Raw genomic sequence first — 26,224 nt, 5'->3', positions numbered from 1 at the left:
TGAGCTGAATAACGCTCACACACAAGCAATATAAGAAATTCATCTTCTGTCAATAAAAGATATTTTTTTACAACTAACAGGGATTAAAAATGCTTCAGTCCCATTAAAGGTATCATATATGCTATTAAGAGAACAACACCATGATTGTTGAAGGTTATTAAATCATCTTTGTTCAAGAGATGAATAAATATCTTCACATTGCCAACATCCATATTGCATATCGAAATCCTGATGTCAACAAAATATTTGTAAACATCGTCAAGTCATTTAGGCATGAAGTAGCTGGCATTAATGAGGCAGTCAGTGATATTGTGATATAGTTGACTGTTCTTTTGTCCATTGTATGCTCATATGTCACTGAACTATAATGAAGAAAAGAAACAAGCATTATATATATTTATTACATTTTTGCCAGACATCCTAATTTCAGCATATTCAACCCCAATCACACATTGCATCCGAACAATATCGTCACAATCCCATGACTCGCGAGGATGAGATGAGATTCAAAAATGATTTAGGGTTGTACCATCAACCCAATTACACATCACATATTCTACACGCTCAGATTGATATTTGTTCATTGATTTAATTTTTATGTATTTCAATGTCAGTTCTTGGCGTCAGAGGTTTAAAGGCATTTCCGAACATTCAGCTTGTACAATAGCTGTTGAAATTGTCAGGAATACTTCAATACAAAGTCGTTGTGCCTTTGATTTTTATTGCGAGTTCTATGAGACGGTAGTTTGAGGCATTGCTGAACATATTACATTCAAGGTCTGCCCTTGACAGAATCAAAGCTTTATATAGCAATTTGTTACGCTTGGTAATGATACTGGTCATACGAGAAAAGAATGTCAGCATTTCATCGAAGTATATGCCTGGAAGTTTTGAATTTTTAAACATAGTTGATCACGTTACCATAATTCTTTATTATGAGGGTATTTCTCCCTGTGAGAATCACCGCGTCTTTGTATGAGATATATTACAAGCCCAATTACAACACCATCTATGAACTACGTTCAGGACCCCGTCCCACAAAGCCATCTTAGCGCTAAGATGATCGTAAGTCCCATTCTTTAACACTGGCTTGCGATAGTCGTAGCGCTAAGATCGCATTGTTGAACGGTGCGCAGGAGGTTTTGTCCAGACTCCTGGCTCAATGGAAAGTGACCTAAGCGTCTTCAAAAGGATCCATCATCAACAAACTGAAATGCATCAATATTAAAAGATAGCGAATATAGGTCATTTATCATAATAATAAACCGACCAGGTGCAATCACATTACCCTGCTTGGTGCTTTATTCTAGGTATTTTCAGTATCAAGGAATAACCACATCATTATTTCGACAAATTGCTTTAACCCATTTCAAAATTTACAACACCTGTGAACGAATCCATATCAAAAGTATAATGTTATTTGCCAAACACACGATCCTCAGAATTACAGCACATTTGTACGAAGTTCAACCAAATCTGACGGCAAAGAAGTATGTCCAACTCTGTTTTCCTATTGGTTTTCTGTGGTCGGCTATTTCACAGATGTCATGGTCAGCTATTTTACAGATATCATGAGATCAAGGCTTGTTGATGTTATTTAAAATCATATCAGGAAATAATAGTATCAGCTATTCCAATGAAGAAAGATGCGTGATTAGCTCAAACAGAGCCAACTGACAGAGAGTAGTACATACAACACACGTCCCTTCTGATCGACATTTAATCTGCTTCCATTTAAGGAGGCAAGCAGGCAAGCGTTATCTTCACCGAGATGTGTTCAACACTTGTAAACCTTCAGCAAGTATCACATTAATTTCAACATATATAATGTGCAGTGTGGGACGAGATATATATTCTGGAGCAGTAAATGTGTGCTACATACATGTCAGTCCCGTTAGTGAACACGAGCATAGTCCCCACATAACTCCTGTCTATATCCAGAGAAATGGAAACCATAATCAATTCAAAACCCTTCCTGGAAACGCCTTTATCAGTATTACCAAGAAATTAATCTATCTTTATTCTTAGAATTCAAAGTAGAAGTTACGAATTCCGAGAACGGCCACCATCATATATGGTGATCTACTCGCTGTATGCAAACCTGACGTGGAACTGACTGAACATACCAGTTCCACCTCTGTGGGATAATGTCGCATAATGTACACGTAGTTTGTGACTAACTTATGTTATATTTTGTGGATAAAATACCACGAAAAGCCCCCTATCAATAAGTATCGACTTAATGCGTGTCAGGTTATTTATAGACAAGCTCTTCCCAGAAACTCATTTTTCTAGCTAGTACTAGGTGTGTTCGATTAGATGAACAAATCGTGTTCATTCAGTCCTTTGCTAAATAGCACGTTGGTTTTGTATGTCATCTTTGAGAAATATTCTGTTATAAATATGCCTTCTTTTTTTCATTCAAAGCAAAACACATGTATTATATCCTCATTTACTGACGCGCCCCAGGGCTATTTCGTTTCCAGCCGAAAGCGTAGCAATATCACACGCTGCAGTGCTTTGTTAGTATGTTTGTTTTTATCTAAACAAAATACAATCAGCAATATTCCAGCTTTATGACGGCGGCCTGTAAATAATCTAATCTGGACCAGACTATTCAGTGTATGACATCATGAGTATCGATCTACGCAATTGGGATACGATGACATGCATCAACCAAGTCGGCGTGTCTGACCACCTGATCCTGTTAGTCGCCTCTTACAACAAGCATGGGTTGCTGAAGACCAAAGCTAACTCGGATCTTCATGGGGCGCGATTGGTATAATCCCTCCTTTTGGCAGTATTTGCGTGGCGTCACGTTTATTAAATATTTCGATTATTCGTTTTGCCTTCCTCCTTCTTTGACACTCGGTATGTTCACACCTGGTCTCAATTAATAAATAATGAATGCTCTGTAGGGATATTTGTTTCGTTATCAAATAATTACATTAAATTAAAAAGTGTTTCTGCTTTATTTTCCTTCTGCAAATAGAGACAGTTAGTTTATTGTTATGTGTACACAGATTTCCAGACACCCACGGAACAACACGACGACTGTTCAGTTAACCACGTTTATTGAATCCAATTGAACACACACTAAGCGGTTTATCAGGTTGAGAACGCAGCACAAGTCTGATTGGTTCATTCACATACCCTGGTTGAATGCTATTGGACATACAACTTGAAATCATGTTTTAGAAGTTAAAACATGGGACATGTTTGCACATGCATCTTAAATGAAATTTGATTTTATATAACCGATACTGCACACGAGAGAGGTAATTGGTTGCAATACAGCTGCAAATGCGTTTCGGATAATATCACGGTGTGCGGTTGTGGAAAGAAGTCAAGTGACTTTCAAGTTATTTTCGTGAAACTCTTGTACACCGAAGGGACGCATGACTGCACGTCAAACACCGCCCCCTTCCATACAAATAGTAGTATATTGCAGGATCCAGCAACTATATCACGAAATCCTTGTCTCACAGGTTAACCATAATCCTTGATGCGATGCAATCAAGGACGAACAAGTGTAATTCATATTATGTGGATTCTCAATTGTTGCAGTCTTCGAAAAGAGCTAAGTTTAATTCTGTCAAAACATTTCATTTTTCATCTAAAACATATGTGAAGCTTGGGGAAAGGGCATTTGGGCAAGAAGTAGGCATCTACATGATTTAGTTGGATGGTTTGTCCGTCGGGTGGTCAGGCTCGCTGACTTGGTTGAAGCATGTCATTCATCCCAATCGCGTGCATCGATGCTCATGATATTAATCACTAGATTGTCTGGTCCAGACTCGATTATTTACAGACCGCCGTCTTATAGCTGGAATATTGCTGATTGCGGCGTTAAACAACAAACCAAAACTAAAAACCAGTGAAGATTTCAAAAATTGTTATGGTAGACAAGTGGAGGACATTTTCAAATGTGACAATGTGAATAATATTGAAAGAAACAAACATCTCCATTTAAATGGAAAAGGAACACTAGCGAGATTCAAAACCTGAGGGAAATCTACACTTCCTTCTTTTAGGGCTTCAGCAATACAGTAAGTGCTGGGCGGAGGGAAAATAACTATGGTTCAGATCTACTTAAAAGGGGCGGTCGGGTAGCCTAGTGGTTAAAAGCGTTCGCTCGTCACGCCGAAGACCCGGGTTCGATTCCCGACATGGGTACAATGTGTGAAGCCCATTTCTGGTGTCCCCCGCCGTGATATTGCTGGAATATTGCTAAAAGCGGCGTAAAACCTTACTCACTCACTCACTCACTCTACTTAAAAGTGACGATCAATTCGTGACGGCGCAACAGAGAACGCATTCGACGGGCATCGACGACTCAGAAAATGTAAAGACAACAGATAGTACTGATTAATTATTTTTACCCCCCACCCTCCACCCCCACTTCCCGAGAAAAAAATGTCTTGTATAAGTCTAAAATTTGGAACACCCATTCAGGCCTCGCATCGTTTTTTTCAGGAATTGACAGATTCTTGGACCTCTTCCAACACTCATCCATTGTCAAGAAATATGAGACAGGAAACGGAATCATGACATTGTCAATTTTCTCTATCCGTTCATGTTATTTGTTTCTATCACTTTCATTGTCTCTGTTTCCTTGTGAATTCGTAAATAGGGTTGAGTGAGTGCACCGACGTTGGTTTACCCCTCGGTCAACAATATTACTGCTGTATCATGGCTGCCTGATGACTGGAATATTGCTGACTGCTGCGTTAAACAATAAACACTCTTGTGTGGTTATTCACTGATTTCACAAATTGTAATTCTATATGAACCGATTTCTGTATAAAATGTCGCGTTTCAACTTGGGGATCAACTAGTAAAACCGGTTTACACATTGGCGTTTGTGGGCAGTTGAATCAATTGAATCACCGATAAGAAGCGGTACTACAATATTCGACAGTCACTTTAATGTCGCGTACAATTTAATTGCACTCACATGAGTCGCGGATGCACATGTGTGTATCTCTCTCTCTCTCTCTCTCTCTCTCTCTCTCTCTCTCTCTGTGTGTGTGTGTGTGTGTGTGTGTGTGTGTGTGTGTGTGTGTGTGTGTGTCTGACTGCTTGTACTAGCCCACTAAGATACCATGCCAGTGCTTGAGAGCGTGAGCAGCTATGCACATCGTCTGTGTATGATCACACGGTGCAGCAAATGTCACATCATATTTATTCTCATTTTAGTCGTATCTTTAGCTAAAGGGGAAACGGAAAGGTGTTTCAGAATGGCAATAGGATATGAAGGTGACTATTGACTGGAGATCACTATTTATGCCAATTGGCTCAATTTGTTTTTGGCTTGATATGGTTTACACGATGGTGGAATTCATGTGGTTTCTTGGGTCAGGACTGACGTTGGAAATATGGCGGGTCAAGTGGAGTCAAGTGATACAATGCATGTCGCATGAACATTGTTGAGTCCTGTTTAGTTAACAATTGCGCCGCTGTAACATCCAATCTCGCAAGCCAAGTTACCCGTCCACCTGTTTCAGCATTCCAGAGATGCCACAGAGGAGCTGCGGACTCCGAAGCCTTGAAACGCTAATTATTAATGGCGGATATATAACTTAAGCGCCCCTGAAAAGGTTAATCTATCTTGCCTGACTGTGAATGATATTAGTAAAACCATCATGAATCAGACACTCCTGTGATGGATATTATGAGGAAAAGGGGCACGATGACACGCAATTAACCACGTCACAAAGCCTGACCCCCCGACCAACTTAGACGATTCTTACGGCATGTATAAGTTGCTTGAGACAGGCGTCACGGTCCTTGTCTGAGCAGATTCCTAATCCACTGAAGGACCACGCCGGTACATTCATGGTATCGAACTAAAACATGGCAGGAAAGGAATGCCTATCAAACAGTTCATGGCATCACGGTTGTAAAGGAAATCTTGGAACAGCTTATACACTTAAAGCAATTTATATCATTCATGTACAGGCCCTGTTTCCTGCTCAAAATGTAGATTAACAAGGATGTTTCTGACATTGCAACTTACAACAACCAACATTTTCTTTTTACGACAGATTTCAGGGAGGATGTGGGACAGTTGTGGGTTTATATTAACAGTTTGCATCGTATTAATCCAAACTCAAAATAAGAAACCACAATGTGTTAAAATGGAGACGGAAACATTAGAAGTGTGTGTAACAGTGGGACTCAGATTTAATAACATAAAATACATTCTTATTTTAGGAATTGGCATGAAGGAAGTCTGAAATTCTCCAAGAAACTTCTTCTCAGAACACATGAACAAGCTAGGGAGACCTAAAGCTTGATGATATGTAGGACCATAGTTGAACTGGATATGTAGGTATATGATTCAAGCGAAAGATGAAGAAAGGAAATGAATATCAGAGGATAATTGTGATGTGACAGACAGACAGACAGACAGACGGACAGTGTATTCAGTAAAACGTCCACAGCCCCATTATACAGACACTGTTTATTGTATGAACTACGCGTGCCAATGAAGTAATCAATAAGGTTTCTCTAGTGGCTGGACTTTGTAGAAATATAAACATGTGTAATATATAACATCAACGTTTTCAGATGAAATAATTTAAGTCAAAGATGTTACTGTTTGAGACTTGATATTCTTCTTTGAGCTGAATAACGCTCACACACAAGCAATATAAGAAATTCATCTTCAATAAAAGATATTTTTTTACAACTAACAGGGATTAAAAATGCTTCAGTCCCAGGTATCATATATGCTATTAAGAGAACAACACCATGATTGTTGAAGGTTATTAAATCATCTTTGTTCAAGAGATGAATAAATATCTTCACATTGCCAACATCCATATTGCATATCGAAATCCTGATGTCAACAAAATATTTGTAAACATCGTCAAGTCATTTAGGCATGAAGTAGCTGGCATTAATTAGGCAGTCAGTTATATGGTGATATAGTTGACTGTACTTTTGTCTATTGTATGCTCATATGTCACTGAACTATAATGAAGAAAAGAAACAAGCATTATATATTATTACATTTTTGTCCGACATCCTAATTGCAGCATATTAATGCCCAATCACACATTGCATCCGAACAATATCGTCACAATCCCATGACTCGCGAGGATGAGATGAGATTCAAAAATGATTTAGGGTTGTACCATCAACCCAATTACACATCACATATTCTACACGCTCAGTTGCAGATTGATATTCGTTCATTGATTTAATTTTCATGTATTTCAATGTCAGTTCTTGGCGTCAGAGGTTTAAAGGCATTTCCGAACATTCAGCTTGTACAATAGCTATTGAAATTGTCAGGAATACTTCAATACAAAGTCGTTGTGCCTTTGATTGAATGCCAGTTCTATGAGACGGCATTTTGAGGCATTGGTGAACATATTACATACAAGGTCTGCCCTTGACAGAATCAAAGCTTTATATAGCAATGTGTTACGCTTGGTAATGATACTGGTCATACGAGAAAAGAATGTCAGCATTTCATCAAAGTATATGCCTGGAAGTTTTGAATTTTTAAACAAAGTTGATCACGTTACCATAATTCTTTATTATGAGGGTATTTCTCCCTGTGAACATCACCGCGTCTTAGTATGAGATATATTACAAGCCCAATTACAACACCATCTATGAACTACGTTCAGGACCCCGTCCCACAAAGCCATCTTAGCGCTAAGGTGATTGTAAGTCCCATTCTTTAACACTGGCTTACGAGAGTCGTAGCGCTAAGATCGCTTTTCGGAACGGTGCGCAGGAGGTTTTGTACCAATGGAAAGTGACCTATGCGTCTTCAGAAGGTCCCATCATCAGCTAACTGAAATGCATCAACATTAAAAGATAGCGAATATAGTAGGTCATTTTTCATAATATTAAACAAACAAGGTGCAATCACATTACCCTGCTTGGTGCTTTATTCTAGGTATTTTCAGTATCAAGGAATCCTCACATCCTTACTTCGACAAATGGCTTTAACCCATTTCAAAATTTACAATTACTGTGAACGAATCAATATTAAAAGTATAATGTTGTTTGGCGAACACACAATCCTCAGAATAACAGCACATTTGAACGAAGTTAAACCAAATCTGACGGCAAAGAAGTATGTCCAACTCGGTTTTCCTATTGGTTTTCTGTGGTCAGCTATTTCACAGATGTCATGGTCAGCTATTTCACAGATATCATGAGACCAAGGCTTGTTGATGTTTGTGTAAAATCATATCAGGAAATAATAGTATCAGCTATTCCAATAAAGAAAGATGCGTGATTAGCAGAGCCAACTGACAGAGAGTAGTACATACAACACACGTCCCTTCCGATCGACATTTAATCTGCTTCCATTTAAGGAGGCAAGCAGGCAAGCGTTATCTACACCGAGATGTGTTCAACACTTGTAAACCTTCAGCAAGTATCACATTAATTTCAACCTCGCTCGTTAGAGGTCATCGTTGCAGTTCTCTCATTATCCACCTGTTACCTTACGTGTGGTCATATCAATGTAATAATTACGCTTGTATCACTGTCAGCACCAAGAACAAGTTTCTCGAAGTATGTCCCATCACAGCAGCAAAATGCGATCAGTTGGCTACCCAGCACCATAACCAACAGATAAATGTATTCTCAGTCTTGATATAATACATATCTTCGTAAATGGACAACAGTCAGTACACGGTTTATTTGGTTAGACTTGTCGTGAGTATGCCTGGAAGGAAGGTCTCTTTATGCGTGATTGTGAGTGTCAGAGTATTCCTTCCTGGCGGCATGTTGGTTAATCTCAATAAAAAGTAGGAAAAGGCCACATTACGAAACAGTAAGCCACGGATTCACCTATCAGCTGCGAGTCAAAGGCATATTTAAATACACTCTCAGTATGTGTGCTGTGTTCGTATCAACCAATTTTCTTGTTTGTATTGATCAACGCAACAGCTCTCTCTTCAGGCTCTGGAACAATGGTCTTCTGTGTGTCGATGTCAGTCCGGGTGTACTTCTCTGTGAACAACAGGAGTAGGGGTACTGCAGCTGCTACAGAGCCAAGCATGCACCAGTCCATCCACGCAACACCTACGAGAGATAAAGCGATAACATTAATTATTTGGGGGTTGATTTGTACAGTCATGCCCCCCAGTCGGCATGTTTCTTCTTTGCGGAATGTTGGATTTAAAGATAGAAAACACTTTTGCATATGTTTATCAAAACCTGTGTGTCTGTAACGTTTTTTTATGGGTTTCCTCAGTATAACCCTTAATAGAACGTTGGATTCAGTTATATACAATCTGAGTATGTCAATGTTTGAACAAACAAGTTTTAGAGATACATGTAGCTCAGTGGTATCTTAGCCGTGGAAAAGCCAAAAGTCATTGTCATTGGTCTCCTCTGAAACAAGGAAAGGTCGGCTCGGAGTATACTGTGTCTGAGTTGGGTATTCATATTAAACTGCGTCATGGTATCTCAGTGGGCTAGCACTATAAAATCGGATAAGGCGAGACTAGTGCTACACACACTTCATGCCCGTCACTATATAAGTGCAATAATCTTGAATGCGACGTTTCCCTCACCTCACCACCTGGGATTTGTGACATTTCAGTTGGGAAGATTTGTTTGGTGGTTTACCTATTCTTGGGATCTGCAGCACAGATAGAAAGATGACACCAGTCAGGTTGTTGGCCATGGTGAGAACAGCGCCCGTGACGCCCTCGGCGATAGGGTATGATGCCTCACACCCAAGCTCGAAGAACAGCGGGATAGAACCATTGATGAAGACTCCCATCAGGATGCAGGAGATGTACAGTGAAACTGATAGAAGAAAATCAATTCGACGAAGATAACGTGGGTTCATGGTAAAAAACTTGTTCCGCAGGCACGTATATGAATGAATGTATCAGACCTCAAACCAACTGTCCTTTTACATACAATTTACACAGACTTACTCACCAAAGCTAAAGGGGATGAAGGACAGACGCAGCAGGACAAACCAGAGTGTGGATGCTGTTGCTAAGACGAATAGGACCAACAACATCATCTTCATGTGACGTAGACACAGGTCAGCAATCCTTTAAGTAAAGGACACGACATTAAACAATAGTTGCAGCAAACATGGCATTATGCATGATCCAAAAGTGTACCTAAGGTTCTGTTAAAGCTAATGTGTCAAATGTTGAGCAAGGTGCATAAAATGAATGCTCGACCTTTGTTGCAAGGTCTGTCTCAAAGTCTACCCAGACCTTCTTGAACATACCTGGACATCACCATCGCAGCTACACAACCGCCTATCGTGGCATAAAAGCCAATCCAACCGGCATGGTACTGAAAATCAATTTTAGAATGATTGTAGATTTACAATGCTTCCAAAAAAGCTGATTTCGCACTTAATTGACATATTCATTATCGATTGAGTGCTTTGGCCGCTTTTGGAAGTAGTCCAATAATATAACGAAAGACATAGGAAACGGGCCTCATACATTGTAACCATTTACAACCCAATATTGTGTAACACGTGTATTCTACACAAAGCTTGAACCCACGAAACAGTTGCCTATACAGCTGCTACACTTTGGAATTCTCTAGTCTGTTTCAAAACAGTCCTTGAAAGATTCTTTCGTCTTTACTGTCATTATTGTATTCGGGATATGGCGCACTACTTATGTCAACCATCATCATCTACATCCTCCTCATTATTATTAGACCGCCTCCTTGGTCTAGTGGTAGAGCGTCCGCCGGGAGAGCGGAAGGTCCGGGGTTCAATCCCCGGCCGCGTCATACCAAAAGACGCTAAAAGATGGTACTTGTTGTTACCCAGTCTGGCGCTTGGCATTAAGGGGCTAAGGTCTAAGCAAGGACTGGTCGGCTCAGAGTCAGTATACTGTGTCTGAGTGGGGTAATCATGTTGAACTGCGGCATGGTATCTCAGTGTGCTAGCACTATAAATCAGCATCAGTCCGGACTTGTACAAGCAACCACACACACAGACACACACACACACACACACACACACACACACACACACACACACACACATGTGCATGCACGTCGCTATATAAGTGCAATAATCTTGGACGCGACGTTAAACCCAATTTCACCTCACCTCACCTCATAATTATTATTACCTGTGATACACCGACTCCATTCAGAATGACATCCAGAATTGCCGCAAACTCCACGTAAACTCCCGTTGGTACACTGTAGGCCACCATTATCACCCAGAAGCGTTTATGCCTGCACAGGTTAAACTATCACGCAGACATTTGAATGACACAGTATGGAGTTGATTTAGCTGTAGCTGTAGCTGCGGTCCATCATACTTTCTTCCAGGGAAAGGGGGGCCTTTTGTCGCGATGGTTTACACTCTCAAACCTCACACTGGAGGATTGTTTTACCATTCTTTCAAACCGACAAATAGCTATACAATATCACGGGGGACTGATAACAATCCAGTTTTTAGTAACAACAAATACACTTGACTGTCCAAAGAAGGAAAAGGTTAGTTAGGATGTAAGACTTGTTTAAGCGGGGAAATAGGTTGTTTAAAAGTTTGTAAAAACACCCATCAGAAGTGCTGATCATACAAACCTCCTAAAACTATACATGTCACCACAGGACCTTTCTAATAGTTATATTTCACCTCTGACTGACTTTAGATTGGGCCGAATGATTTACAGTGCACATTCCCATTTAAGATGGTCTACAAATTAAATTAATTGTAATTTATGTAAACCTCTTCACATGTATGGCTACAAAAACGGTAGTCGTTATTGGCAAAACGGATTTCCTGTCAAACAGATGAATGTCTTACGTGAATAGTCCTTTGAGCCCATGTAAGTAGCTTGGCCTCTCTATGGACGCTGTGAGGCTGGGGGGAGAGGGGGGCTTGGCGGGGAAGTACACCACCACCAGGAGCAGCAGCAGCACACAAGCCGCACATTCTGTATACAGCACAGTTAACAGTATCAACTTAGTAGTAATATCATCAAAATATAATTGTGTTAAGAAGCTTTACAAATGTAATCTTGATGTGATTGACGCAAGAGTAAAACTGTTACTCCAAAGAGCAGGAGATGCAAAATTAAAGCAATATCTTCACAATATATGTAAAGGGCACTGAGAAAGGGTTTCACAAATTGCATCCAAGCGGTAATCGAAACTGGACCTGAGGTGTGACGAAGGAACACGTTTACCACTGGACTACCCCAATGAACCAATGAGGAGATATGCATGTATTACGCGAAAGAAAGAAAATGCATTTATTGTATGATTAAAATGACACCCGATCATTTTGCTATTTATAAAGGTTTGATTCACAATGTAAGCAGAAAACGTTGATCACCTGTATACATCAGCCTCATGATGCCGCTTCTCACCTCCGACAGGTTAGCGTGTGGTGTCAGACTGAATGGATTGGAGTTCCCCTGACTTGACGAACTGCAACAAGGAACACTGACTATTACGGCAAGTGTGAAAAAATAGAAGGGTACGTGGGTAGATAGAAAGTGGCTGGGGTGGGTGTTAGGGGTGTTGGGATGATGTAAAAGGGATAGAGATGATAAATAGAGTTGTGGAAATACAGATGGGAATTGCGGGATGAAGTCGTTGAGCTGCAGGGGAACCAGTGGGTGTAGACATAGAGGGGTGGGCTGTGTGCGTGACACACAAGGCAGGCGCTTCTTACTTTATAGGTGGCATGTCGGTTATGTTCAAGGGTGATTCATCTGGTTGTGGCACCAATAGCGGACCTGTCGACACAAGGATTCTTGAGATGAGAATAAAGAAAGCGACGAAACTATTTCCACAATCATATAAAACGTCCATTGTACGATGCCGTAAGCATGTAAATCAATATTAAACAGCGAATATATCCAATGTTCTACAAGATATTTGTAGCGTAACCCGCCTTACCAGAGGCACCCGTCACAAACACAAATTTATCACCTGAAAAACAACCACAGTAATTGCTTTGGACATCATTTCTGTCACTAATGCGTCAAATTTAGAAATGTCCTCCACATGCCTTTCACAAAACGTTTTGAAAGCTTCACTGAGAAGCTTTGAACATTGTATCCCCGAACAAACAACCTCCAAACAAGAACATATGACACGTCTTAAAAGTTCCGTAGAAAGAGCATGCTTGACTGTACCTCAAAAGCTACGAACGAAGCTTTAACGAACCGCTAAACAAAGATCTGAGGACATGCCATTATGGGTCACGTCAGAACGACCTTTCGCAAACTTTGACCGACCAATAAAACCGACTAACAGGAACTCGACATCAGTCAATCAGAAAGCAGCTTTCTCGAGCTTTACGGCACTGGTTTCAACATCGCGACATCTATTCTAGACTAACCTTGGAAAAATAGTGATTCAAAATTTGAAAACTGTACACAAGAAAATTTCTGGAATGTCTAAAACATAGCCGTGGTTGTATGGCAGTACTTCCCACGGGCTATGAAAAGTCTAGTCCGTTTAAAATGTTTATCCCATTGAAGCGAGAGACTGACAATGAATTTGACTAATCAGTCGAACAGCCCGTAAATGTTGTTCAGAATACCGCTTGTGAACCTCTTCGAGGTTGCATGATTAGAAAACACATTCCGATTGTCACTTTCACGATCTGGTAAGCTTCGCTCTGACGAAAAGTCATTCTGACGTGACCCGTAATGGGATGTCCTCAGATCTTTGTTTAGCGGTAGCGGGAATCGAGATCTGATTTTTATAGCATTGTACCCAGACGGTCCTAGCCGATAAGAGGGGCAACGCTACACAAGGAGTAGCATATCTTTCATCTTCCCGAGGCAAGAGAGTTAAGTGACAATAAAAGTCCAGTTTCCACCCTTGCCGAACTAGGCTGGTATTATGGAGTTACATTTTGGCTGGACTAATGAGTCTATGCATAGTCAAATCAAAATCGCGCTCCGAAATCGAAATCCGGTTCGTAAACCGTCGTGCAGATTTCGGTCGATTGCAGGGTTTGCAAAGCACTGGCACCGCCAACTCGTTGTCAGCAGATATTTTCCAAATCTTTTCATAATTTTAATCAATGTGCTCACGTGATTTGATGCATTTCGCGATGTAAGACCCGTTTTATCACAATATAGATCTTGATTATCGATCAGATCGTCCTGACTAGGCGCCACCATTTTGTGTGAAGCAAACGCAAGTGATACGAGTGGTGGAATCTGATTGGTCCATAGGAGAGGCTCAGAAGGGACATAGCTGGTAATAGCCACTGGTGGCGCTACGATCGAGCCCAGTAATTCCAGCCTAGTTCGGCAAGGGTGGAAACTGGATTTAAAAGTCAGTTAACTCTCTTGCCTCGGGAAGATGCATATCTTTAGACTACGTGACCACATGTGTTCCTTTGAGTAAGGAGAAACACTCTACATGTCCCATTTAAAACACAAGGGACATAGCAATGAGACCAACAGAAACATTAAGTATTCAAGGTAAGTTCAATGAGCCAGGTTTATATTTTATCTGTATGTGTAATCCTACTGAGACCCGTACAAGGAGTACTACAGTCCCCGTGGTACCGTTAAATGTATCTGGTTACAATGTTTGTATTGTTACGTGTTGATTTTCAAATTGAAACGCGAAATTTGATCCAGAAGTCGGTACATACAGAACTAGATTGTGAAATCAGTAAATACCAACACAAGATCAATAAACACTAAAATTATATTGAAATACACAGGATTGGGTTTACAATCATACAATGGCTCAAATATTTGGTAGCAGCAATAAACATCAGGTCCTATCACAAACTACAAACTACTTGAAGTAACATCGACATGTACAAATGGTATACAGTTACTCCCAGACCTACTGGAATTGTTTCTCCTTTGGTTTGCGAACGGTATTGTTCTTTTGTCAGATACTGTAATTGGACTCCAAAAACATATTGACATTTTAGACCATATTTATGATTCATGGTAATTCCAGGTCAAACTAAACAAAGTAAAAATTGTTGTTTTCAGAAATATGGGGGAAACTTTCAAAAAACAGAATATTGAACGTTCTTCGTTGAAGGTATTGCCTTCATATAATTCTTTAGGTATGTTATTTCCCAGAAGTCTTACATGGCAATCATCAGTAGAATATATAGCTTTAAAAGCAAAGAAGGTACTTATAAGGCACAGAAATCTTTTAATATTTGAAATTTCATCATGTTATATCAACTTTAAAGTATTTGACTGCCTATTGTATTGTATGAACGGGAAATGTGGGGTGTTCGAAAGTACAAATGTTCAGACAGGTACCTTTACAAGCATGTAAGCGTTGTTTTGGTATACGAATCCCCACACAAACTGATAATGTACTTGGAGAATGTGGACGATTTCCTGTTTATGTTTTTACCTATTGGCTTAAACCTTATAGTCATGCCCATGTCGTTATCCATAAAAGGTATTAAACAAGTTGTATCACACGCGATACCCGTAATAAAAATAACTGAGACACATTTATCGAGTAAATACGTTTCAAGGTTGGTCTGGGATAAGCATGGTCTGTTATCTATTGTACACTAAAAGGACAAAAAATGCTTTCAACAAAGGTGAAGTGAAAATGTAATGAATGGTAAATATGCCGTACTGTATTCACTGTTTAAACAACATTTTAAATTTGAAAAATAGTTACGATTTGTAAATATTAGACAACAATTTCGATCTGCAACTACGTTGGTGTTTATAAAGGTTAGTTTGATAACATATACTGACTCCGAGCCGACCAGTCCTTGTTTTAGCCCCTTAATGCCGAGCGCCAGACAGGGTAACAACAAGTACCATCTTTTAACGTCTTTTGGTATGACGCGGCTTGGGATCGAACCCCGGACCTTCCGCTCTCCGGGCTCTACCAATAGACCACGGAGGCGGTCTGAATATCCATCAAAAAGGAAGTTATATTTTATATGCGAAGACGTAACGAATAGTATATGTGCCATATCAGGTGTCGACTAGTCACATGTATATTTATTCAGGTTTGGTTCTTTAAAGTATTGTACAATGTCAGTTTCATAACAAAATAATTCTCTATATAATTATCTTTTTCTGTGTCTGAACATTTGTTACGATATCAAAAGAACGTATTTGAAACAAATGCTGATGTACAACTTGCTTGTCAGTGATTTGTTTACCGATGATGAAGCCGACAGATATGCCGATGTAGTTGAAGACAGTTGACACGGCTGTAGCAGTTGCCCTCTGGTTAGGGGGAAACCACGTGGCAGAGAAGAGGGCGGGGCCGGCGAAGGGCACAATGCTAGCCGCACCGTTCACAATTGCTGCAATGTTTATCAACCTGAAAGCAGAAAAACTGTCATTATATCACAAGGTAAACTTCAGAGCTTCATGAAAACATGAATCTGTTTTGAATCAACTAGAATAGGTGACTGACCTAAAGAATTGATGTCATGTTTTCTTCTGAAATCTGCCAAACCCAGGCATCAGTACAATGAATTTCGGGCATGACTCTAAGACATGAAAACATGTTCATTCCGCTTGTGTACTGGATTCAAAAGCTTCATTAAAACATGAATGTGTTCAACTCTTAAAACATAGGTATCCCCCTCGTTTTTTATGCATTAGTTCAAGTTGTTACAGTAAATGATTTTGCAACTTGCAACAAAATAGCAACAACATACTACATTCTGATTAATGCATTTATTATAATCTTCAGTGTGATAGAGTTTTCCGAAGTTGAGGAAAGTGATACTTTCATTGCAGTGAACACAACACCTAATATTCCACTGAGGTGAACATAACACTTTCACAGGGCTATTGTCATACTAGAGTTTTCTCCCCGCAAATTGTCTCCCTTTATTGTGTGTCAAGCCCGTACGATTCTCGTTTAAGAGTTGTTTGAGCAGAATTACAACATTCAATGCCCCAATAAAGCTTATAAAATGTTTTACCGTTTCGCCAACACCTGGCATCATCACTATTTGATAGTGATTCATAAACGCATGCTCATGATGAAATCGGTACAATCGACTCTTCTTTTTACGGAATATCTTTTTGAATACATGTGTTTTAAAGAAAGAAAACAGTATGCGTCTGCTCACAACCGTGTCTGAGTGACAATGGTGAATTTGGCTCACCACTCCCATGCAATTGCTGTCAAAGGTCACGTGCTTCATGACTCCCACAATGTTGTGTTTGGGAGCTTCATTTCTTAGAAAATGTTCTTGCCACATAAATCATTGCCAGATATTGGTGTATTTTTATGTAATTTCACCTCAAAACAAGATATCCATACATACGTGGTGGATCAGTTATGGTGCGGGGTGGCATCACTATGACTGAGCGAACACCACTCCAGATTGTGCAGGGAAGGGTCACTGGGCAGTACTATCGGGACAATATACTGACACCCTTTGTTGTCCAATTTGCAAGCTATGTGGGAAGACGTTTTGTCCTAACACTATGAACACCGGTGTTACGTTAAACGTTGATTGTCCAAGCGAAACATTCACTTTCTAAGTTGGAATATTAATGGACTTCGAAACAAAATCGATGATGCTGATTTTATATCATACTTACAACAATTTAAAATAGCATATCTTGTGGAATCATTTGTCGACTGTAGTTTTGATATTAACTGGTTAGTTGGTTGTGATATTTATTATAGTCCAGCAATAAAATTATCTGACTACGGAAGGCTGTCAGGTGGTATTTGTGTATGTGTCCATCATACCGTCAGTAAATTGTGTAGGTTAGTTAAATCAGATGTTGATAATCTCTTGTGCTTGAACATATCAAAAGTGTTACTTACAATTGACAAAAATGTAAACTTGCTATGTACATACATACCACCAGCTGGCTCGCCGTATTATAACCATGTGGTCTCAAACTGTAGTATTGATCATCTTGAAGAGTTCATGTTAAATAATCAGTCGCAGCTTAAAGATTCTATCAGTGTAGCCTGTGGAGATATGAGTGCTCGTACTGGTCAACAAAACAATCCTCTTGTCGATATACAAAACGATTTTGTTCATAATAACTGTCCATTCCCAGAAGATGAAAACGTATGTGTTGGAGATCGGAAATCCCATGACACCGTTATTAATAAATTTGGTCAGATGCTGCTAGATATGTTGTATACATTTCACTTGTTTATTGTCAATGTGAGAGTGTATGGGATACCCTTGGATAATTTACCTATTGTGGAAACCAAGGTGCGAGCGTTAATGATTATTTTATATGTTCCCCCGATTTCTTCGATTATATTAAGATGTTGAATATTGGCGATCGTCTAGAATCTGATCATTACCTTTGGAATTGACTTGTAAGTTGCCTAGTATGAATCAAACACATACCAAATTAAAATATGAGGGTGTCACTAAAAAGAAACTAATATGGAATGACGAACTTTAGAACAACTTTCTGAGCAAACTACGAGAAAGTATAACATATTTTAAACAGTTACTTCTAGATAAACTTGATAATAATATTGAGGGGGCAATTGATGACTTTGTTGAAATTATGCTAACTTCAGCAGCTTGTATGAGAAAAGAATTAAAACTGAATATGGATAAAACTAAAACTTTTAATACTGGATGTAGAATTGCAAGGCGTAACGCCCGCAAAGCACTACGAAGATTTAGAACAACTCGTACCAGTCTTGACAGAAAGAAATATTGCGAAAGTAGAATATATATAAAAGTTGCTGTCAGAAATACAAATTTGATATGCGTAGACATAGACAAGACAAACTGAAAAAGTCCATTAACAACCCTTCTGCGTTCTGGAAACAAGTACGATCTCTTAAGAATAGATCTTCTGCTACGGATAACATAACAAAATCGCAGTGGCTTAGCCATTTTAAGAAAACTGTATGTAGCATTTGTAGATTTTAAAAAGGCTTTTGATTCTGTTAATCACTTTAAGCCATGGACATGTCTACGTAAAGCTGGTTTACGTGGGAAAATGTTTACTATTCTAAAATCAATGTATTCTAGTTTGAGGTTATGTGTTCGCTGTTGGGATAGTTTAATTGTCCTTTAGGACTAAGACAAGGCTAATTTGAGTCCGATCTTATTTTCATTTTTCATTAATGAATTATATTACGAAATAGCTGCCAGTGATAAACATGGTATCCAATGTTTCCAGATTTGATAGAAATATTAATGTTACTTTTCGCAGATGATGTCATTCTAGTGTCAGATACTGTTGTTGGTCTACAAAGGCAATTAAATGTTTTAAGTACATACACGAAAGAATGGAAATTATCAGTAAATTTGGAAAAAAACTAAAATTGTGATCTTCAGAAAAGGTGGTCCAATAGCGTCGAAAGAGAGATGGTCATTCGATGGTCAGTCATTCAATATAGTAGATCACTTTTCATATTTAGGAATCTAGTTCTCACACACAATGAATTGGAAAAAAAATGTACCCTTGACTTGTCCTTGCGTGCAAAGAGAGCATTAATAAGTGTAATGTCTATTGCTCATAAAGTTGGATCGATGTCACCTAATATCTTCTTTAAGCTTTTTGATACCCAGATACAACCAATTGTATTGTATGGTTTTGAAGTATGGGGATTTCAACGTTATGACTGTTTAGAGAAGGTTCACTTATTAGCATGTAAAAAGTTTCTTTGTGTTGGATCTTCTACACCAAATTGCATGGTTATGGTGAATGTGGTAGATACCCATTATATTATAACTCACAGATCAGATGTTTAAAATACTAGTTTAAAATCCTTCCCATGCATGAACAACGTCTCCCCAAATAAGCTTCTAACATGCTTCTAACATGGGAAAGAATACTTGGACATCGCATATAAGAAATCTTTTATTTTCGCATGGTTTTGGTTGTACATAGCTGTCAGTCAGTTGGAAATGTAAATATGTTTCTTAATGAATTTCGGAATCGGTCTTTACATATGTTCTACCAAGAATTGCACTCCACTTTAGAGGATAGTTCACGGTATGAATATTACAAAACTTTCAAGACTTTACTTCAACCAGAAATATATTTATCAGTACTCACAACGGAAAACTTAAGAAAACAGTTAATTAAATATCGACTTGGTTTGCTAGACCTATTTGTAAATGAAGGAAGAAAATTGTCCATTGAAAAACTGAAAAGAGTTTGTCCATTGTGTAATCTAGAGATAGAAAATGAATTTCATTTTGTGTTTGTCTGTCCATTTTACAATGATCTCCGAAAGAAAAATATAAAAGATTATTTAATAGCAATGTCACCGATAAACGCCTTTGTAGTTATGCTGACGACAAAGAACGAATCAAATATATTAAATCTTTCTCTTTATATTAAGCATGCATTAGCCAAAAGAAATTAATCAAACAACGTGTATATCCCAACGTGTAACATATATGATTGATCTACATGCCTAACTCTTTCTTGTATATGGGCCGGAGGCCTTTTGTACAATAAACTTCTTTTGATTGATTGATTTTGTCTTTTAGGACGAGAACGTCGTGCTCATCGTGCACGAAATGCCAATGCTCACCTCCAGCAGCACATCATTCATAGAATGCCACGGCCAGAAATGAGCCCAGACTTTTCCCAAATTGAACACGTCTGGGACATGAGACGTGTGCGTCAACGTCATAGGCCGCAGACCACGTTGGCTGAACTTGACCAGGCGATGCAAGAGATTTGGACAGACTTCCTCAAATTACCATTAGGAAACTCGTAGTCAGCATGCCTCGTCGACTGAATGAATGTTTGACAAAACGTGGTGGTATCACGCACTGCTGATCAAAAAACGTCAACTTTGAAATTTCCCATCTTGTTCCTATCATCAATTTAGATCGTTGGCGGTCATAACACACACTCTCACACTTTACTACCGATTGTAATGTGTACCCAATTCGTTTATTAGCAATAAATACTTACATTTTTATGAACATTGTGTGAATGGCGGGTGCTACCGGTTGGGCAGGGCATGCTTACCCTTTTCGCGAAAACCTGGTGTCATCACTGATTTCTGTGGTCCATTCATATACTTCTCACAGTTATTTTGCATTTTAAGCCAAATGGAATCTGTTTCGGCAGATGATCTGGACTGTTCCTCTCTTGCATTGACAATTTATATCAATACCATGCAAGTATTACCAGTGTAATATGGTTGTGTTTTTATTGTTAAACGATGATTGTAACTGTATTAAAGTGTTTCTGTTAAGATTCGGCAGAAGCTCATTGCGTTGTATTTCGACAGTGATTAGAAATCAAGAAATCAAGTACTGTTTAATGTAAGCAGTCTTGAGGAAGTTACCATATTTAGATGCTAATGTGATGTGGTAACGTCCGGAACAGCGTGGACTGATGTGGAATATTATGTCATGTTCAAGTGCCGCTAGACTGTGACACTGTGGGGAAAATTTTAAGTATCTAGTTAGACTGTATGTGAGGGAAAAAGAGCGTGCCTCTCGTATCTCTTACACATTTCGTCTCCCACACATTTCATAACATCAAGACCAGCTTTCGTGTGAAGATCACTCATCACCCCGGATTCCCTGCCAAAATGGATACTGACCACTGCCATCATATCATTTACTATCATTGAATATTGTACTACCACTCGATTGTGTCCTGCCATTGCAATTGCAAATTGTATTTTTTGTGAACTGATTCTGTAATTCTGTAATATATTTGTTGATTGTATTCCATTTTTGGTTGTTTTTATCTTTTACGTACATATTGCTGGGTAAGCACACTGTTTCAATTGGGAATCGACACGTGACACCAGAGAACAACATCTCTGGGTATTTTAAGTTATTAACTGTATCACACGATTGAGTGTTTGTAAATTGTTTGAACATAGAACATCAAATGTCATGTTTTGTGAATGCTGCAACGACTTTTATTACGAAAGACCGTATGTTATCATGATGGTAATTAGTTTCTTTTCATACACGAAATACACCATAACATACATTTTCAATTTGCTTATCTCATCCATCAATTATATTAAAAAAATATTTTGTAATCATTAATTTTGAGCACGGAATGCGAACCGAAGCAAATACGAATTAACAACATAAACATACATTCCATTATGAACATCGCATCTTTCTGCTCTACCGTGTCCCGAATTACATCGCATTTTAAACATGTAAACGATACAATTAAATACACAATACCATCAAACAGTTATCAACGTTTCACTATTATTTAGCAGTTGCAAGCAGTCGCATAGATCTCCAGCACTACTGACATATTCACAATATATAAATATCTGTTACAATTAACACACAAACATTTTTTGGAAAATATTTCTATCAACATACACTGGGGGGTCAACAATGCTATTCTTTCGGGCGTCACACAAAATAAACGTTAAGGGGTTACCTGTACTATACACTGGAGCGTCAAATATGATATACACTGCAGAGTCAAATTGCTGTTCAATTGGGCGTTTCACGAAATATACTCAAGGGCGTCAACTATAAAATAAAATTGAGTATCAAATATGAGACTCACACTGGCGCCAAATATAATGTACACTGAATTATCCTATTATAATTTTTTTGTCACAAACGGTACGCATTGTCACACTGACTACTGACCATGTAGCGTGTACTGGGTCACTCGTGATGCACCTCATGGCCGTCAAAAACACCAGCAGCACAGCGCAACACAGCATTGATATCCGCAGTCCTAGAGTAGGATAAATACGTCTTAAAGTTCTGTTAAGAATAAGTGACTAATCACCGTGACACATATCTAAATCTTAAACAAATCTACAAATGTGAAAAAGAAAGAATGATTTCGAAGATGAAAAAAATACCAATAGCATCTTCAGTATGTGACCAATATAACATCAGTATATATGTTTTCTTGTCAATGGAGGCTTTCGGGAAGCCCAGTGGTCAAAGCGTTCGCTCGTCACGCCGAATACCCGGGTTCGATTACCGTTACAATGCGTGAAGCCCATTTGTGGTGTCCCTCGCCGTTATATGGCTGAAATATTGCGAAAGCCGGCATAAAATCATACTCCCTCACTCTTTTGTCATTGGAAGGCGACCCCTCAAATATGAGTGTGTGTGCGTTCGGGCATTCATGTAAGAGAATAAAGAGTGAGTGCGTGTGTGCGTGTGTGCGTGTGTGCGTGTGTGCGTGTCTATATGTGTGTGGCTGCTCGAACTTGTACCAACACGCTGCGTAGCGTATTCATACCAAACCAATAAATCTTATCTAGATTATAATGAATAAATTTCTTCATGTCAAACGGTGCACATATAAAATATAGGAGTTACGCATTAACGCAGTAGTTTCAATTCTACAAGCAAGTCATGTTGATTATGATGTTTTCAAGCTGTTTTTGTCAACACTCATAATGAGGTCTACAAAAGTGCATATGAGCGTGAACAGTGGCTGTAAACGTTTGTAACATACATCAAGTGCAGATTCCTACCTTTGACATCCACCAGCCAGGCCACTGGAAACATGAACACAACGTACATAATATTCCCCCAGTTGTTCAGCATGCCTATATTGGCATCCGTCCACCCGAACACAGCCTTAGCTGACTGAGCAATAGGTCCGAAAACGTTCCAAACCCCAGCCTGAAGAAAACCAGCAAGCGAAAACACCGCCAGAACATACCACCGGCGTTTGTAGGACTTAATATTCCCCATGGAGTCCAACAAGGGAGAGTCTTCATCGGATATCTTCGGGGGTTCTCTGGAAAGTTTATGTGCGCTACGTTCCCCGTTTCCTCCCAACGGAGGAATATTGTCATCAACATGTTCCCCGTCCTTCATTTCGATGTTCAGAACAGGTTCAGACTTACTTACATTTTCGATCCTGTCATGAGGATTGACAGAGTTAATCAATCCACATATACAACGTTTTTCTCCGATCGTTATCGCAATCAAGGGTGACGTGCCAGCTGCCTACAATATCATTCAAGTTCTCCCCATGACGTTATGATAGCAGTGACTGTGCGTTGAAGTTCATATTCATCTCCCCAGCCAGGCTAGCTAATGAACTTATTCCGCCTTTTGATATATCAAAAGCAGTTTATTCAGATTTAGTAACACAGTATTTTTGCCAGTGTGTCTTTACAGGGTTCATGCTAAACACTTCTCATTCTCAATCCTTTAATTATATATTATAACAGCAAAATCTTGATAATCTTGTCAAGGAACCCAATGATGGTATACACATAATGCGACAAAGCAAACGTAAGGATAATTTAGATTTAATATAAAAAAGGACTTAATCTTAGAATAAGTTAATTGAGTCACGCTAGAAATCTATGATTCTAGGTTTATCAGCATCATACCCGTGCTCGTGGGTTTCACCAAATGGAAAACTTTTAAGACCTGCATCACTTTGGGCTTTCCTCCCACATCAAGCTGACACGTCGCGACTGGTACACTGATCAAACACGGTGGCGTTAAGCCCAACTCACTCACTCACTCGAACTGGGGTTTCATTGACGCCGTCGTTATGACCACCCGATCTTGACGGGGGCCTATTTTAACCCGGAATCATCGAGGTGGGACATTTTCAATGATATAACATTTCGATAAGCTAGATTGTTAAGATAGAGCACTGAAAGAATCGTGGGATTGTGATAGCAAGTGACGTGGATGACTTTATATGCGCTAGGAGTGAGTGATTGAGTGAGTGAGTGAGTTGGGTTTAACGTCGCTTTTAACAGTATTCCAATTATATCACGGCGTGTCAGCTTAATGTGGGAAGAAAGCCCGAAATGATGTAGGCCTCAGACGTTTACCACTTCAGTGAAACCCACGAGCACGGGTATGGTGCTGACAAACCTAGAAAAATAATCGGGGAGAACCGGGATTCGAACCCACAACCATAGGCACGCAAGTCTGCACAGCGAATTGCCTCGCCTTAGGCGACTGGGCACCCGTGCCCCCATCTGGCCTAGGAGAGGAATGTGATCACAAAGTGAAAGTGCCTGAACAGTGCCGTGGGTTGTCACACATTTGAACTCAATTACCGCTGCCAGTGTACCGGGTAACGAACTTAGGAAATCAAGCTTGAAAATGTAGTTAACATGTGTATGTAAACCCTGCGACCTGGTTCCGGTTTTGTGTAAATAGGTTATAACTACATATACTATTTACACTACTAATAATCAATCGTTATAACAAAAGAATATTTAAAACAACAAAAGTTTATTTTCAAATAATACATTATTCATATTATGAACAACAGCACATTAAAATCACTATAGTAACGGACGTAGCAGATTTACCACGTACGGTCATGAGAGTCGCAGGAAATACCTTAGTCATGGTTATTTATTTATTAGTTTCTTTGGAAATCACAACAACATTAATGAAACCTTTCAGTGTCTTCTGTAGATCTGGGCAAAATGCATATGTCGAAATTATGGCAGCCTCTGCACTAATCTGTATTAAAAAAAGATAAGATTTCGAATTCAGACAGACAGTTGCCCTTCATAAGCAAGGTGTAAATAGTAATTACCAACGCGAGGTGGTGAAACAGGAGCTGGGAATAGGAATAATGTCAATGTTATTTATGACTTCTTTTAGTGGCATTTAGAAGTTGGTAACTAAGACAAAATTGTTATGGATGAGCAACTTCTTTATTACAATTGGGCGACGTTTTTTTATGCTTTTGTTTCCATTGTTTCTGTTGCGTAAATACGCAAATAGTTGAACTGGTTCACTGAAGATAGTTTACCCCTCTGTCCGCCAGACTGGAGCTGTAGTATTGCCGCCTGTAAATAGTGGAGTGTGACCAGTGGTAGGGAGCATGAGCAATGGTCCGCCAGATTGGAGCTGTATTATTGCCGCCTGTAAATAGTGGAGTGTGACCAGTGGTTGGGAGCATGAGCAATGGTCCGCCAGATTGGAGCTGTGGCATTAACGCCTGTAAATAGTGGAGTGTGACCAGTGGGTGGGAGCATGAGCAATGGTCCGCCAGATTGGAGCTGTATTATTGCCGCCTGTAAATAGTGGAGTGTGACCAGTGGTTGGGAGCATGAGCAATGGTCCGCCAGATTGGAGCTGTGGCATTAACGCCTGTAAATAGTGGAGTGTGACCAGTGGGTGGGAGCATGAGCAATGGTCCGCCAGATTGGAGCTGTAGTATTGCCGCCTGTAAATAGTGGAGTGTGACCAGTGGTTGGGAGCATGAGCAATGGTCCGCAAGATTGGAGCTGCAGTATTGCCGCCTGTAAATAGTGGAGTGTGACTAGTGGTTGGGAGCATGAGCAATGGTCCGCCAGATTGGAGCTGTAGTATTGCCGCCTGTAAATAGTGGAATGTGAC

The 26,224-nt window shown here is 39.5% G+C and overlaps 1 protein-coding gene across 1 annotated transcript; it reads right to left on the bottom strand.

Annotated features, from left to right (window-relative positions):
- Positions 1 to 6,568: 6,568 nt before the first annotated feature.
- Positions 6,569 to 23,838, bottom strand: LOC124113604 (solute carrier family 49 member 4 homolog). The gene is made up of 11 exons (XM_046474051.2): positions 23,365 to 23,838; positions 22,517 to 22,607; positions 16,115 to 16,278; positions 12,659 to 12,722; positions 12,317 to 12,411; positions 11,786 to 11,915; positions 11,100 to 11,208; positions 10,232 to 10,299; positions 9,928 to 10,046; positions 9,607 to 9,789; positions 6,569 to 9,057 (listed from the first exon to the last, which is right to left on the bottom strand). Exons 1-11 carry the CDS (start codon positions 23,711 to 23,713, stop codon positions 8,885 to 8,887), a joined length of 1,545 nt encoding a protein of 514 aa, XP_046330007.2. The 5' UTR covers positions 23,714 to 23,838; the 3' UTR covers positions 6,569 to 8,884.
- Positions 23,839 to 26,224: the final 2,386 nt, after the last annotated feature.

This window comes from Haliotis rufescens, unplaced genomic scaffold (genome assembly GCF_023055435.1).
Source record: "Haliotis rufescens isolate VD_foot unplaced genomic scaffold, xgHalRufe1.0.p SCAF_4, whole genome shotgun sequence".
In the NCBI taxonomy this organism is placed as follows: Eukaryota; Metazoa; Mollusca; class Gastropoda; order Lepetellida; family Haliotidae; genus Haliotis; species Haliotis rufescens.
Note: the sequence above shows the minus strand (reverse complement) of the source record. Positions and strands in the feature narration are given on the sequence as shown.